The 16,242-nt window shown below is 40.0% G+C and overlaps 1 protein-coding gene across 12 annotated transcripts in view; it reads left to right on the top strand.

Moving 5' to 3' along the window:
* PRR14L (proline rich 14 like) overlaps positions 1 to 16,242 on the top strand; it is a 55,829-nt gene that overhangs the window by 20,890 nt on the left and 18,697 nt on the right. For 10 of the 12 annotated variants that reach the window (XM_038575731.1, XM_038575729.1, XM_038575730.1 and 7 more), the window contains 2 exons: positions 2,120 to 2,192; positions 11,007 to 16,197. In XM_038575731.1, coding sequence (XP_038431659.1) covers positions 2,120 to 2,192; positions 11,007 to 16,197 — 5,264 coding nt within the window. Of the gene's footprint in view, positions 1 to 2,119; positions 2,193 to 9,729; positions 9,851 to 11,006; positions 16,198 to 16,242 lie in introns of those variants that run through there. The other 2 variants (XM_038575734.1, XM_038575738.1) reach the window with 2 other exon arrangements.

Here is a 16,242-nt window from a genome sequence, read left to right as displayed (position 1 = left end):
ATCATTTTGGAGAAAGGATCAAATAACAACAAACAAAGATGTTGCCATAGCCTCTAATTTTGAAATAATTTGAGACTTACAGAAAAGTTGCACAAATAGTACAAAGAATTCCTATAATACCCTTCATGCAGATTCCTCAGTTTAACATTTTGCCACATTTGCTTTTTTTTTAATAATTTGAGAGTAAAAAAATAAAATAATAAAATAATTTGAGAGTATAGTTGCAGACATGATGCCTAAATACTTCAATGTGTATTTCCTAGCAAAGACATTCTATTACATGACCACAGTATATTGATCAAAATAAAGCAGATCAAAAATACACTGATCGACGCATTTTTATTTATTTAATCTACAGACCATATTCAAATTTGGGCAATTGTTGTATTGATGTCTTTTGTAGCAAAAGAAAAGAAAATGGTTTTTTTGGTCTAGGAAAAATCTTAGGATCACTTGTGGCATTCAGTTGGCACGTCTCTTTAATCTCCAATAATATGTAACAATTCCTCAGCCATGACCTTGACACTTTTGAAGAATACAGGCCATTTATTTTGTAGAATTTCCCTCAATTTGGACTTCTCTGATGTTTCCTCATGATTAGATTCTGATTATGCATTTTGGCAGCAAGAATTCCACAGAAATGATGTTGTTGCTTGGTGCGTTCTCTCAGGAGGCACATGGCTTTAGGGTGCTTCGTTCCTGGGAAGTGAAGTTGGTTGCTTAGTTCAGATGGAGTCAGCTAGGTTTCTCCACTCTGAAGTTACTGTTTTCCCCTATGGAATTATTAAGTATCTGTGGAGAGAGATTTTGAGACTATGTAAATATTTTTGTTTCTCATTCAAACTTTTAGCCACTAGTTTTAACATCCATTGATGATTCTTGGTTGAAATAATTATTACTGTGATGGTCGCCCAGTGGTGATTTTATAATCCCATCATTCCTTCTATGGTAAGTAAGAGCTTTCTCTTCTTTACAAATAAGTTCAGTCTGACATCATGCTAGAACTCATACTTCTTTGTCAAACATGGTAGTGTTACCATAAGTTATCTGGAAGATACTTGTTTTTAAGTTCATGCTTTGCAAAAGTATTCCACACTAAGGAAATGAAAGAATAGTTCTGCTTCACATATGATAGTCTATGCTCTGAGTTCCAAAGATAATGTTTTATTTCTGCCTGTATCCACCTGTTCTTGCCATTGTTTTTATCTTCCCTCCCTGTCCTGGGTTCTGTTTCTACTACAGAACTTTGCTTAGGGTCCAAATGACTTTTGCTTGCTTTGGGTTTGTTTGTTCAAAGTGCTGTAAAAATTATCAAAAGTTGTGGTAATGGTATTACTATCTGTAGATTTAGAAACATACCATGTCAGTATCTTTCACTTAACAATTAAATCAATGTGAAAAAAAACCCTTAAATCTTAGGGCTGGGGAAAAGAGGTGACTCAGAAGGAGAGCTTTAGCATAAGCAGGGATCTTAGGTCTGTCAATGTCTCCTAGTTGGTAAGCCCTTCCCTCCTGGGGCTTGAAGCCATTTGCTGCCATTAGATGCACATTCTGCCACTGACCTCTCCCATTTTTCTGAATTCCTTCTGTAGGAGAAAACTGGTTATCTTTTTTTTTTCTTAAGGATTTATTTATTCATGAGACACACACACACAGAGGCAAAGACACAGGCAGAGGGAGAAGCAGGCTCCATGCAGGGACCTGATGTGGGACTCGATCCTGGAACTCTGGGATCACACCTTGAGCTAAAGGCAGACACTCAACCGCTGAGCCACCCAGGCATCCCTAGTTTGGGTGATATTTCCTTTCAGGTGAAATTAAGGTTACATTGCAACGTGTTTCTTGATTCAGAAGGTATTTAATAGGTTTTTGTTTAGAGCTGCAGGTCAGCATTTTAAGCCTCTGTTATTGTCTAGACCTCAGGAAACTTGGCTTTTCAAGCTCAAATTCTAGAGAAGTGTCAGTTTTTATTGATTTCTTTAAATTTGAGGTTTCCTTCAGTTGCCAATCTTTGTGGCTGCTAGCAAATTTCCAAGAGTCATAAACAAGTTTCTCAGATGGTAATTGCATGAGCTCAGGTATCTGAATCCCCTCTGACCACTGGATTTTCTTTCTGCAGGAAGACCTCCTGATGCAGTCAAGCAAAGAACATTTATGCACGGGCCTCCCTGAAGATTGTCTGAGGAGCAAAGGTATTTATTTTTCTCTAGTCTTTTCCTTTTCCACTTATTACACTCATTATTTTAGTTCACAGTTTCTGTTTTGCATTGGGATTGCAAGTCCCTGCCTTGCAAGATGGACTTAACTATGGAAAATCTTGCTATTACCCATTGACATACTTGAAGACACCTAATATTATCAAGCAGTGACTTAGGTTCTCTTGGGGGTTTTTTGTTTGGTTTTGTTTGGTTTGGTTTTGAATAAACTATACCCCCAGTATGGGGCTCGAACTCACGACCCTGAGATCAAGAGTCATGTGATCTTCCAATTGAGCCAGCCAGCTACCCCAAGGAGTGCCTTAGTTTTGACAATAATTTGCTTCCCCCTTCTATATAATGAATCCCTATTAGTGTGAAATCTTTTATTTGATTTTATTAAACTAAACTGCCTGTTTGGAAAGGTTAACATGGAAGGGGAAGAATTGACCCAGTCCAGTGCAGCACTGTGAAGTGCATCCTGGTTTTGTTCCCCTGGGCAGGGAAGGGAGAAAGCAGCATTCACTACAGGTCACCTTGAGAATTGTCAAAGCAGGGCGCCCTGGTGGCGTGGCGCAGCAGCTTAGTGCCGCCTGCAGCCTCAGGTGTGATCCTGGAGACCTGGGATCGAGTCCCATGTCGAGCTCCCTGCATGGAGCCTGCTTCTCCCTCTGCCTGTGTCTCTGCCTCTCTTTCTCTCTGTGTCTCTCATGAATAAATAAATAAAATCTTAAAAAAAAAAAAAAAATTGTCGAAGCAGTTTCAGTTCCATTACTTTGTTTTGCTTCTCAGAACAATAAATGGATACAGTCATCTGAGATACCACCTTTTGATTGATTGATTGATTGATTGAGGAGGAAACTGACACCCAAAGAAAGAGAATGCTGAGCCAAGATTTTCTCCCCAGGCTGAAAATAATTTTAGGTGACTTTAGAGAGAATTATGTGTATATATTATGTAATTAAGGTTAAAAATATAGAGTAATCAAAACTACAAAAAACAGAAAATAGAGCAAGTGTGTGTAATTATATGAACATTTTGTTACTGTGATAAAACATCAGAATTGACTCTCTGCTTCTTGGCAGCCTAGACAGAAAAGGAAGCACAAATTGTCCTTAAGAGAAAGGGCACTTGTCCCAGTTTATCACCCTGCTTCCGCTGCTAGATATTTCCTCTGTGGCTCAAAGACTTGACTGTCCAGTATAGATTAAAACTCTGAAGATGAGAAATGTCCTTTTGTACATGTCTCACTCAGTTCCTAGGACCTTACTTGGGACCATTTTAGCTCCTTTTCCCCCCCAAAATATTTTCTCAGCAAGGTTCCAGCATTGCTGTATTGAGTCTTTGGTATATTTTCACCCACATCTTAGCATAAAGTTTGGTTCTATTTGTTGAACTACATTTCATATAACAACTGAACTGATGGGAGGCCTGGGTGGTTCAGCAGTTGAGCATCTGCGTTTGACTCCGGGCAGGATCCCAGGATCAAGTCCCACATTGGGCTCCCTGCATGGAGCCTGCTTCTCTCTCTCCCTGTGTCTCTGCCTCTCTCTCTCTCTGTCTCTCATGAATAAATAAATAAAATCTTAAAATGAAAAAACAAAACTGAAGTGACCGTTAAACAGGAGAATTAGGGGGTGCCTGGCTGGCTCAGTCGGTAAAGCATGTGACTCTTGATCTTGGGGTCATGAGTTTTTGAGCCCCATGTTGATCATAGAAATTATTTAATAGAGAAAAAAAGGAGGTACGTGGCTGGCTCAGTTGGTAGAGCATGCATTCTTGATCTTGGGTTTGTAGGTTTGAGCCCCATGTTGAGTGTAGAGATTACTTTAAAAAAAAAAGAATCTTTTGGGATCCCTGGGTGGCACAGCGGTTTAGCGCCTGCCTTTGGCCCAGGGCGCGATCCTGGAGACCCGGGATCGAATCCCACGTCAGGCTCCCGGTGCGTGGAGCCTGCTTCTCCCTCTGCCTGTGTCTCTGCCTCTCTCCTCTCTCTCTCTCTGTGCCTATCATAAATAAATAAAAATTAAAAAAAAAAAAAATCTTTTAAAAAAAACACAAACAAAAACAGGAGAATCAGTTATTTTCTATGAGGAAATCTGCCTTCTCAGACTTACTTTGTTACTGTTTACCTAAAAGTCTGGTCTGCATTGGACATGGATAAGATGAGCTCTTCTTTTCAGAAGATATTTTTCAATATCTTCAGATAAACTACTTTGTGGCACTTTTCTTCCTATCCTAATACCATTCTTTATTTTTTATTTATTTATTTTTTAAAGATTTATTTATTTATGATAGACATAGAGAGAGAGAGAGAGGCAGAGACACAGGAGGAGGGAGAAGCAGGCCCATGCCGGGAGCCTGACCTGGGACTCAATCCCGGGACTCCAGGATCACGCCCTGGGCCAAAGGCAGACGTTAAACTGCTGAGCCACCCAGGGATCCCCACCATTTTTCTTTAATGACTTAAATTGGGAAAACGAATTACTTTTCTTGCCCAAAGCTGTGTGTGCACGGTTCTCAGTTTGAGACGGAGGAACTTGAAAACAGGAGCTCTACTAGAGTTTTTAGCAGCAGTGACCTAGTGCCTAACTGTGATATGTTCTTCCATTCAGTCTCCAAAGATCCTTCCAATGTGTCTCTTTGTTGCGCACAAGGGAACAGGCTCCGCCCAACCAATCATACCAAGGCAGAAAGGAAGGTTCTATACAGGCAGGTTCTTGAAAGAATTGAACATACAAGCTGCTGCCCTGGATTTCAATTAAACAGATACACATGCTCTACTGTAGTCTGGCCAGCATCTCAGCTCGCTTTGCCAGGGTTAAGGTCAAGCATCTGGCAACCTTTTCATTTACTACAGAATTGAGAAGTAAGTAATGTTTCTTGGAAACAGTTTTACACTCTCTCTGGGGGCCCCAGCTGCAGAATTTTCACTCTGCCCCAGATCCTGGCCCTGCACATATTAGATGTAGATCTTCCTGATAAAAACTAGTAAGTCCTTCCTACCTTTAAGTATCTGCTCTGTTGAATGCTGCACAAATTGCTTATATAGTTTTATTTATATTCAGTTTTGCTTTTTCTAAATGGAGGCACCTGGAAGGTCCAGTGCCGTGTGATAATTTATAAATTTCCCGAGGAATGAATTTGGCTCCCCTGCGCTGAGGTGTTCAGCAAGTGAACCTAAGGCTACCACACTCTCCCTTTGATGTATTGTTTTGCCTTCTCTAAATAAATGTCCTAGTCATAGTACTTCCAAGTTAGCATAGTATGCAGATATTTTTATTTTTATTTATTTATTTATTTATTTTAGTATGCAGAATTTTAAGGTTCTTTACAGTCCTTTCTGCTGTGGCTCAGTTAGGTGAAATTAGAACAAGCTTAACACTTTTTTTTTTTTTAAACATAGTTTATTTATTCATGAGAGACACAGAGAGAGGCAGAGACATAGGCAGAGAGAGAAGCAGACTCCCTGAAGGGAGCCCGTTGCAAGACTCGATCCCGGGACCCAGGGATCATGCCCTGAGCCAAAGGCTCAGGTGCCCCAAGCTTAACACTTTAAAAGGACATTTGTGGGGATGCCTGGGTGGCTTAGCGGTTGGGCATCTGCCTTCTGCTCAGGGTGTGATCCTGGGATCCGAGATTGAGTTTCACATCGGGCTCCCTACAAAGAGCCTGCTTCTCCCTCTGCCTATGTCTCTGCCTCTCTCTCTTGTGTCTCTTATGAATGAATGAATGAATGAATGAATGAATGAATAAATAAATAAGTCTTTAAAAATAAAAAAAATAAAAGGGCATTTGTGTTAATGTGTTAATTAAAGTCATCTTTAATTGGTGGGATGCTATTTCACAGATTGTTCCTTATTTCTCTATTGGTGAGGGCAGATCCATGAGAATTGGGCATGGGGGAGCAGTGTTGGGTGTTGGTCGAGGGGCCATTTCACAAAGGGAGTATGTCCTCCTGTCAGGCACTGACTGCTGTCTCTCCCTTTCTGCTGCTGTGGCTTTTTCGCCATAATTCTGTTTAATATTTTATATTAAAGTTTTTTTGTTTGTTTCTATTGTATTTTTTTTCCCCAAGAGTTCCTTGTAACTGGCTTGGTTTAGGAAGGTTGTGACTTAATTCCCACAGTAGCAATCTCCATGAAGGCTCATTTGGGAATTCTCTGAAGTAGGAGAGTCACAAGAAATCGGAAGAGCATTTGAGGGAATACATTTTGATGTAGAGGTGAAAGCGTCAAGGAGAGAAAAAAATATATAAGTTTGGGAACTATATAGTTTGAATTATTTGAAAGAATTAAAGTTGAAATGATCTTTTAAAACCCTGTATGTCTGTCATGTGAATAAATTAAGCATTATGGGTAGATGGAATGAACCCCATTAATAAACTCCTTATGCTTTGTATGCATCTAGACTCTTGCAGTTTATTGATTTTTAAATATATATATAACTTGGAAAGAATATTTCTTGTTTATATTCCCTATTTACGTCATTTTCCTCCTACAGTTCACATTTTAGGGGGGAAAAGTTGAATTATCAGCCAGTACCACACCCATTTAATAGACAATGTGAAAGAAGTGTAGACATTTTGGGAACTGAATTTTTTTTTTTTTTACTTCTCTTAAATTAAGGTATAACTTAACTACACTAAAATTCACGCTTTTGGGGCAGCCCAGGTGGCCCAGCGGTTTAGCACCGCCTTCAGCCCAGGGCATGATCCTGGAGATCCAGGATCAAATCCCATGTCAGGCTCCCTGCATGGAGCCTGCTTCTCCCTCTGCCTGTGTCTCCGCCTCTCTCACTCTGTGTCTCTCATGAATAAATAAATAAAATCTCTTAAAAAATAAAATAATAAAATAAAATTTACGCTTTTTTGTGTCTGTACAGCCGTGTGAGTTTCAGCAAACACAGTTGTGTATGTAACTTCACCACAGTCAAGATACAGAACATTTCCATCACTCCAGTGATTTCTTACAGGCTTCTTTTATGGTGCATCCCTCTTGACAGCCTCAGCTATTAGCAGCCACCAATCTTTTTTCTGTCCCTATAGTTTACTTTTTCCAAAATGTCCTATAAATGTAATCATAGAGGAGAAGCCTTTGAGTCTATGCTTCTTTAGCATAGAATTTAAGATTCATCCATACAGCTGTGTGTATCAGTACTTCATTGCTTCTTATTGCTGAAGAATATTCTGTTGTCTAGTTGTATCATAGCTTGTTTATTTCCCATTTGAGGGAAATTGGAGTTTCCAGTTTTGGCAGTTATGAATAAAGCTGCATTGAACACTTGTGTACAAGTTTTAACGTGAACATGAATTATGATTTCACCTGGGCAAATACCTAGGCATGACACTGCTGGATCATTTGGAAAATGTGTTTATAAGTTTTCTAGAGTGGTTGTACCCTTTGGGATTCCTACCAGCAATATATGAGCTCCAGTTAAGGAGTTGAATCCTTTTTCATTGTTAATTCATTTGTAATTTGGAAAGCCAAATGTTCAGTGGTCAGGGAAGCTAAGGAGGTGACAATAGCTTGTAGGGTTGTCTTGTAGGGGGGGTGGAGCGGAGGGAGAGTGGCAGACAGAATCCTAAGCAGCCTTCATGCCCAACATGGGGCTCCATCTCAAGACCTTGAGATCATGACCTGAGCCGAAATCAAGAGTCAAACACTTAACCAACTGAGCCATTCAAGGCTCCCCAAGATTTTAGTTTTGATGAAATGCAACTTACCAGTCTTCTTTTTACTCTTTTTATCACTGTGTTTCAATATCTTAGCTAAGAAATCATTACCAAAATCATGAAGATTTACTCTTGTGTTTTCTTCTAAGAGTTTTATAGTTTCAGCTCTTACATTCAGTTATCTGATCTGCTTTTAATATTTTGTGTGTGTGATGTGAGACAGAGTCCAAATATATTTATTTACATGTGGATATCCAGTTGTCCCAGTACCAATAGTTGAAAAGCTGTTCTTCTTGGTTCCTTTGTCAAAAATCGGTTGACTAACTATAAATGTCAGAGTTTCTTTATGGATTCTCAGTTCTAATTCCTTTGCTCTTTATTAAATCTATCCTTTGCCAGTGCCACACTGCCTATATTACTGCAACTTTGTTTTTGAAATCAGAAAGTGTAAATCTACCATCTTTGTTCTTTTTCAAGATCATTTTGGCTGTTACATGTCTCTTGCATCTTCATTTGAGTTTTAGGATTAGTTTGTCAGTTTCTGCAAATATAAGCACTCTTTAAACAGTTATTATAAAACAACAAATCTACGGCCTTCAGCTGAAGTCATGAAATGCCTGTACTTCTGAAAATGGGCCTGTACTTCACAGAGTATGTTATATGTTCCACCCTCTAGGATACCTAAATACTTTTTTTTTTTTTAATATACCACATTTTCTTTATCCATTCATTCATTAGTGGATACTTAGGGTTGTTTCCATGTCTCACCCTCTGTAAATAATGCTACAGTGAACATGACAGTGCAGATATCTTTTCAGAATAGTGATTTCATTTCCTTTAGATATATACCCAGAAGTGGAGTTGCTAGATGGAGTAAACCTAATACTTTGAACAACTTCCCTAACTTACTCATTCTTCATTCAGACAGTATCTCTTATGTACCTGCTATGTGCCAAGGTCAGTGCTCCAGTCTCACAGAGGTGATATATTAAACAAATAACTGAGAAAACACTATCACAGGGGTTTTAATAGAGATATTTGTGCAAGGGAGTAGGAACCCAAGGGAGTGGCTAACCCCAACCAAATGTGGACTCTGGCACTTCTAAGAGCTCTACATGTATTAACTCGTCTTTATAAGTTCTGCAAAGTGGGTATCATCTTTGTCCCCATATTACAGAAGAGGCCTGGGTCAGTGTTCCATAGCCTTTAGAATGCTTTCTAATAAATGTAATTGCCTCAAACTTTCCTTTAAAATTCTTTGAGATTTTAAAGTCAGTGTACACAACCTGTTTCCCACCCAGCCTTTGGCATTGCACCACCTAGGAGATAAATGACTGTTCCCCTGCTTCCTCCCTAAGATTCTCAGCTAAGTTGAGAAACCGGTGTTCTTCCAGCAGGTAAAGACTCTGGGGTAGAATAACTTGCACAGTCAACAGTTTGGGGATGGGTGAAGAATTTTGAAGTTTTCCGAGCAGATAAAATGAAGGATTCAACTAGGATGGTGCTGCAATAGAATGGAAAGGGCCAGAATTTACAGGAATGGCTTAATGAATGCCATAGCGTACAGTGAAAAGATTCACTAAACCATTTGGGTTAAATGCGCTTAGAAATTTGTGAATGAGATAGAATTGTCTGCTATGATGTGTCTGCTATGAATTAGTAAGCTAATTTCAAAAAGATATGTGCTTTTTGTGGGGCATTAGGATTTCAAGGCTGCCTTATGTCAATAATTGAAATCTGTGCAAGCTTGTGGAATCCAGTACACATTGATCCATCTAGTATTTGTTGACTCTAGATATTTTTAAACACTGTGTCCTATCCTAGCATAGTTATTAAGTTTATCATTTTAACTGTTCTCAGGTCCAGTAAGATAAGAAAGAAAGCAGAGCAAAGGAAAAGCACTTTTTCTTTAAATGGCAGGCACTGTACCAGGTGGTGTCTTACATATATTATTTAATTTAATCCTCAAAGTAGCACTGAGGTAAGTGTACTTCATACCCTCTTTTTCAAAGGCGGAAACTGAAACTTACTCAGAGAGGTAAGTGCTATCACAGAGCCCACCTGCCTTCAGCGTTGCCATTCTTTTCTCTCAGAATTGCTGCTCTTAGTACCAGTTGAGACATGGGTAGAGAAGCTCTAAGAAAACACTATTGATAGCATTGGTTGAGTGCTATTTTATACTGGGTTTTATGCTGGGCAGTAGGGAAGGAGAAAGATCAAGACAATCATGATCCTTACCCTCATGGAATTTATATTCTAGTGAGAATTAGATCTTTAGGTTGGTTTACATTTAGCTTTATCTGTTTAGTGCAGGTATTTTGTTACGTGTGTAGGCATCCAAATATACATATACACATGTGCATATATATAGCTTGGTGTTTTCCAAAAAGAGCAAGGATAAAAATACTTTCTGTAGATTAACAAGTTTAGGGAGCTTCTTTATACTTCATCTTTTACCTAGGATTTCAAGAGACACTGTACAGTAAAACTTCTTTATGAATTGCATTTACATTCTGCTTAAAAATATTTTTTGTTTTTTAATGTTTCATAGTAGAAAATTTAAATTTATTAAAAAGTAGAAAATGTACTAAACCTACATATATCTGTCACTCAGCTTCATAATTATTAGCTTATGGCTGGTCTTTTAGGGAAGTAGTTACTACAAGTAATTTGTTTCAAAACTAATATTCACCGTACACATTTATCTCTTTTATATAGGTTTTGTGTAAAATTGTTCTTTTTAAAGAGATAACTTATTTATGACTAACTTATAAGGGTTGTATTGTGGGTCTGTTTTATTAATGTTTTACAATGGAAGCTTCTTAAGACCCTGGATTACATGTATATCTCCATATTCAATTGTCCAGTTAAGTAAGTACATTTAAGTAGGTAACACTTAAAGAAAGGCAGTTGTTCAAAATTAGCTGTTTGTACCAATTACACTTTAGTTCAGAGGTATCATGTTTTGTATAAAAGAACAAAACCAATGGTACAGTGCACTTACTTTTAAGTTGCAATTCGCTTTTTGAGTTGGTTCTTTTTTGTTGCTGTTCGTCACATGATTAAATTCATTAAAGTGTAGCACATGGTTTTTTTTTATGATTGTGTACTAATTTGGATTTATTTCTTTTGGGCAGAAGAAAAAGTACAACTTACAACTGGAACTCTGCTAAAATCTACTGAAGAAGTACAAGGTATGAAGGTCAATGGGACTAAGACGGATTATAATGAAGGACACAAGAATGGCAATGTGAGTAAAGATCTCTCATCTGGGTTCAGCGAATACCCAGAGATAGACAAAATCATGACCAGTGGTGAGGTTTCAGAAACCAGCACATTAGTTTCCCTAGAGCCTTTAACCTTTGTGGACCCTGGAATAACAGAAGCAACTTCTAAAGAAAAAGAATGTGAAGAATTAAAAACTTGTCCTTCTTGGTTGTCATTGTTACCAGGGAGCAGTGCCATTTCCAAAGTGGACAATGGGAAGGAAGAGGTGTGTAAGTTAAACCTTGTCTGTGAAGCAGATGACAATCACCAACAGATTCACAGCCACCATAATGAAAAACACATTTCTGCCCATGGCAGTCCCAAAGCCACAAGAAATGTAATTGTTATAGAACCCTTAGAAGAAAACTCTGACATTTCCTATTTCTCATCAAGTTTGTCTGGTCCAGAATCCAGAACACCATCCTTAGAAACATGTGGTTTTGAAGGTGATGGCTTGCTGAAGGGATCTGCTGAGAAGACAGACAATTCCTGTTTTGATGGGGATGATCAAAGCAAGAACATAGCTACTAGAAAAGAAAATGAGCAGTTTTTGAACCGCAGGAGTGAAAGAGGAGAACTCTTTCTTGGTAATGCCAGGCAACCAAGAGAGGATGCTAGTGGTCATCGTTCTGGTGAAAAAGAGACTGTTGCCTCCTCCAAAGAGAATATCCATAGTAACTGTTGCATTCAAGGCAGTATCCATACAGACAGCTCTAGTTCTTCAATGCCCCAATTGTTCACTGAAGCCACAGAAGTAATGTTTAAAAAAAATGATCTGAAAAACACGTTAGACATTCAGGGTGGTTTGACAAACCATGAGGACCATAGAGAAACTTCTACTGGTATGAGCCATTCAGGCAGACACACTGAAGAGAGCAGTTTTTCCTCCTCAATGCAGATTGAAGAGCCAGAACAGACAACCACTATAGAGCCCAATATGGTAACTGAAAAGATTTATAGTAAAGACTCTAATTCATTCTGCTCCAAGAGAAATCTAGAAGATGACACCCAGTTAAATGAAGTTTTACACAATGAATTTCCGACTGAAAGAAAATCCCTTGTGAGTTTAATGCATGAGGACCAGATAAGTCTTATGAATGAGGTATCAAAACCCAAGAAAGATGTTGCTCAGTTACCACCATCCCTAGAATTTGATTATAAACCTGAGTTAGAACAAGCTATACAGACTGCCCAGGATGATAGTTCACATTTAGGTGAACGGAACATTGCCTATGAGATGAATGAACTTCCTTGCACCAATGAACTGGTTGTAAACAAAATAGAAAGTGAATGTGTTTTAAATCAAGTGCCCCTTAATTCTCAAGACCACTTGAAGTTGCCAGCTAATAAAGAGATGCCTTTAGCAACAAGCGAGGATTCCCAACAGAGCCATCACCCTCCATTAGAGGATGGAGTAGATGTCATTGCTGATACCCAAACCATTTCCATGAAGACAAAAATGAAAGACATCTCTCCATCAGGTGACAAAACCTGTGGTGCCTCTTCAAGCAACCCTACCTTAAACATCAAAACAGGAAGCCTAGAAACAAAGAAAGAAATGGCTGATTCTGGAATAGTAGATCTACATTCCAGACTTCTCTCAAGTAAGAAAGAAGCAGCAGGCTTGCTTCAAGAGGTCTCTGCTATGGAATGTCAAAGTGCTCAATCTCAGGTTCTCTCTAGCTGTCATTATGTAAGTAAAAATGCACAAGAAAAGAGCATGTGTTCTGCTTGTGCTACTTTTGAGTCCAGCAGAATCATCCCAAACGTTGAGAACTCTTTGATGACTACGTGTGAAGATGCATTTCAGCACAGCAATCGCCATTCCCAAGGAAGAGAAGACTCCACAGAAAGTAGCACCCATAAAGTGAGTTACACATTGGAGGACAGTGAACTTGCTAGGGGAGAAACTAGAGGCAGCCTCCCAGAAAATAAGATGAGAAACGAAATGGCAGCAGACGTGTTAAATGGTGAAGCTTCTGACAAGACCATTCCCACCACCAATCACACCCAGCTCAGTGAGGAAAGGCTAGAAGGAAAGGAACAGGACGTACCTAAAGAGACTGTGTTTTGCAAGTATAATGTCTCTGACTGTGCCACACCAGAACTAAACTTATTTGCAAACATTCCAAGCCCTGAAAAATTGTTGGACCAGTCTCCTAGTATTATGTTTCCCAGTTTCAAAAACTTGAGCCAAGCATTTGAAACTCTTGATCAGAAAGCAGATGAAGTCCTTGACTGCCAGGTTAACCAAAACAGACCAGATGAATGCAGAAGTGAAGATAAACCAGCTAAGGAGATACTAGGTGGTGACAAAAGAGAGACTGTCACAGAACTTAACAGAGAGATAAGCCACAACCAAAATGAACTGCTAGTTGGTTCAGACAGGAACAACCCATTGTCCAGTGGTAGTTCAAAGAAAGGCTATTTGAAAGGAGACTCTGAATGTACTTCTGGTTGTGAGGCATCCACAGATGGCATGGTAGACATCATCTACACAAATTGTAGTAATATGTCTCCAGAAGGTGTGTTGGACTTAAGAGCATCTAGTATTCTTGACAGTGGTACAAGGCAAGACAGACTGACATTACAGGAAACCTCAGTGAGTACTCAATCTCAAAGAGGAGAACTAAATGCTGCATTTATCAGAATGATTGGCCAGGACTCAGATTTTCCAGATGCTGCTTCCTCTAAAGGGGAGCCTCTGGAAATTAAAAAATCATGTGAAGAGAAAGTATACAGGTCATTAAAAGATTGTGAAATGGAAGTGTGTCCAGACTCTTGTGCGCATGACATAGAGTCTATTGCAGATCATGAACTAAATTTAAGAACATTGGATAGAGTAAATGTATCCTTAGATTATATTCATCATAAAAAGCAACTTAAAGAAGCATCCCGTAGAGAAACACAAGGAACGATTGAAGGATCAAGACCAGAAATAAATTCTGAGTTTGACAAGGAGGAAAATACCTTTGGAATTTCCTTGAAACAGTTACTGCCTTCTCAATGCCCAGATGAGAACCCTATTTCCACAGGGAGCCTGCAAACCACTGAGATAATGCCTTTGTATCTGTCTTCTCACAAAAATTCAGAAAGGAATGTTAATAGTGAGGAAACTGACCTGGAAAATATTTATAAACCAGAAGAAATGCTTTGTGAAAGCATAGAGCACCGCACAGTCCTGCTTGAGACGAAGGAAGGAGCACCAGGGGATGGGAGTAATTCTAATGAAGAAGTCAGAATAGACATCGGTGTGCAAAATTTGCCTCTGACAGTGGAAACAGAAACTAAGTTGAAAGGCGAAAAAACTGAAGAACATCAGAGGGGACCCCCGGGTCATTTAACTGTCATGGAAGAGTCTGAGGAGATGATTACCAGAGAAGCTGGTGGTCATGGTAACAAAGGAAGAGAGATTTCTCAGACCCACTTGAAATCCCAGAGGATGCTTGGTGATGTTGCAGAGCAGCAAAGTCAGGGGGCTTTGGACTACATGTTGCAGAATGAAGAACATATACATCAAAAAGAAGCACACAAGACACCAAAACAATGCACCTCATCTCATATGTTGTCAGATGAGTTGCAAGAGAAGAACCAAGCTAAGCATTGCAAAAGTGAGTCTACCATGATGAAGGAAATCCCCCTAGCAAAGCTGGCCAAGGGTGGTACTACTGCACAGTTTCAGAAGTTGGAAGATCCAGAGGAGGGAAGCTTGTGTCGTCCATTTAAAAAGGACATGGAGTCGTGCACAGGTCCTTACCTTCATGGTGCCCCTCAGAAAGCACAAGACCCCATCTGTGCTGGGTGTGATGAAATACATGGTGCCTTTGGAAACATTTCACATCAGAAGAGAGTGCTTCCCTTAAAGAAGCAGCCCCATCGAACATGTAAGAAAGTTTCCTGTCAGGAGCAAGTCAACCTGGGGAAAAAAATAAGTAAAATCAGGAGTTCGGCCATTTTAAAGAGTTCCTCTGAAACCATCCCCACAAAAGCACACAGGTTTCTCAGTTCACGTGCTGTGCCTGCACCCGCACAGTTGGAACCCGAAACAGTACCAACCAGAAGCTTATTGAGCCACATACCAAAGCAGAAGGCGTCTCTGTGCCATCCCTTGAGGAGCCTGAATGTTAGGAAGCCTACCAAAGAATCAGCCTTACTCAACAAGCTGTCCATTCTTGCCTCCAAACTGGTCCCAGCCACAAAGACCCAGAAACTAAGATATCGGCGGTGTTCCTCTGAACTTCTTCCAGTGACTAAAAGCTATAAGCAGCACAGATACAAAAGACTTCTGGATGGATTTTCATACAATCTAATGCAGCTGAATCCATATTTGGCAGCTAGTGGATGGGACAAGAGGCTTAACAGTAAGCCCTTGACACTTTATTCGCTTGAAGCCATCAAAATGAGCTTCATAGATTTGAGCAACAAGGTGCCGTCACTGCTGTTTGGTTCTGAAATTTTCCCGGTATCTTTTCACATGAAATCGGGATCTGAGTGCATGACCGAGTCTCCGAGGACTTTTCCTGAGCACTGTGCTCCAGCCAGGCTCGCCTTAGGAGAGGCCCCCAGGTGCCTGTCTCAGCCTCCCAAGTGGACCTTTTCTTTCTTCTTGTCTCACGGTTGCCCTGGGATGGCCACATTCAGGGAAGATACTGGCCTCCGTGGTCAGGCAGGTGCCCAGGCTCCTTCACAGCCTTCAGGTCCTCTTCAGGACTATGGAGGCACTGCCATAGTTCAGACCAGAGCAGGCTGCTCTGTCCTTGGCCTTCACACACTTCTAGCACTTTGTTCTCCTGGATGTTACCGAATCTGGACAAAAAAACGGAACTTCTCCAGTCACATGCCTACCATGCAGAGGTTCTTCATGACCCAGTTTACACAGGGCTTAAAAGGGTTAAGATCTCCAGCCTCCATAGCAGACAAGGTCTTCTGTTCTCTTCCCTACTCGGTGGGCCGAGTGCTATCCATTTGGAGCCAGCATGGGCCTTCTGCCTGCCCCTTCGAAATCTCTACTCTTCATTCCGCTCACAGCAAGCGGCAGCCAGCTCTAAGCACCATAAGCAGGTAAATCCATCTTCTTTTCAAATGTCCCATGTTTGCTTCAACCTC

Source organism: Canis lupus, chromosome 26 (genome assembly GCF_011100685.1).
Source record: "Canis lupus familiaris isolate Mischka breed German Shepherd chromosome 26, alternate assembly UU_Cfam_GSD_1.0, whole genome shotgun sequence".
Taxonomy (NCBI): domain Eukaryota; kingdom Metazoa; phylum Chordata; class Mammalia; order Carnivora; family Canidae; genus Canis; species Canis lupus.
Note: the sequence above shows the minus strand (reverse complement) of the source record. Positions and strands in the feature narration are given on the sequence as shown.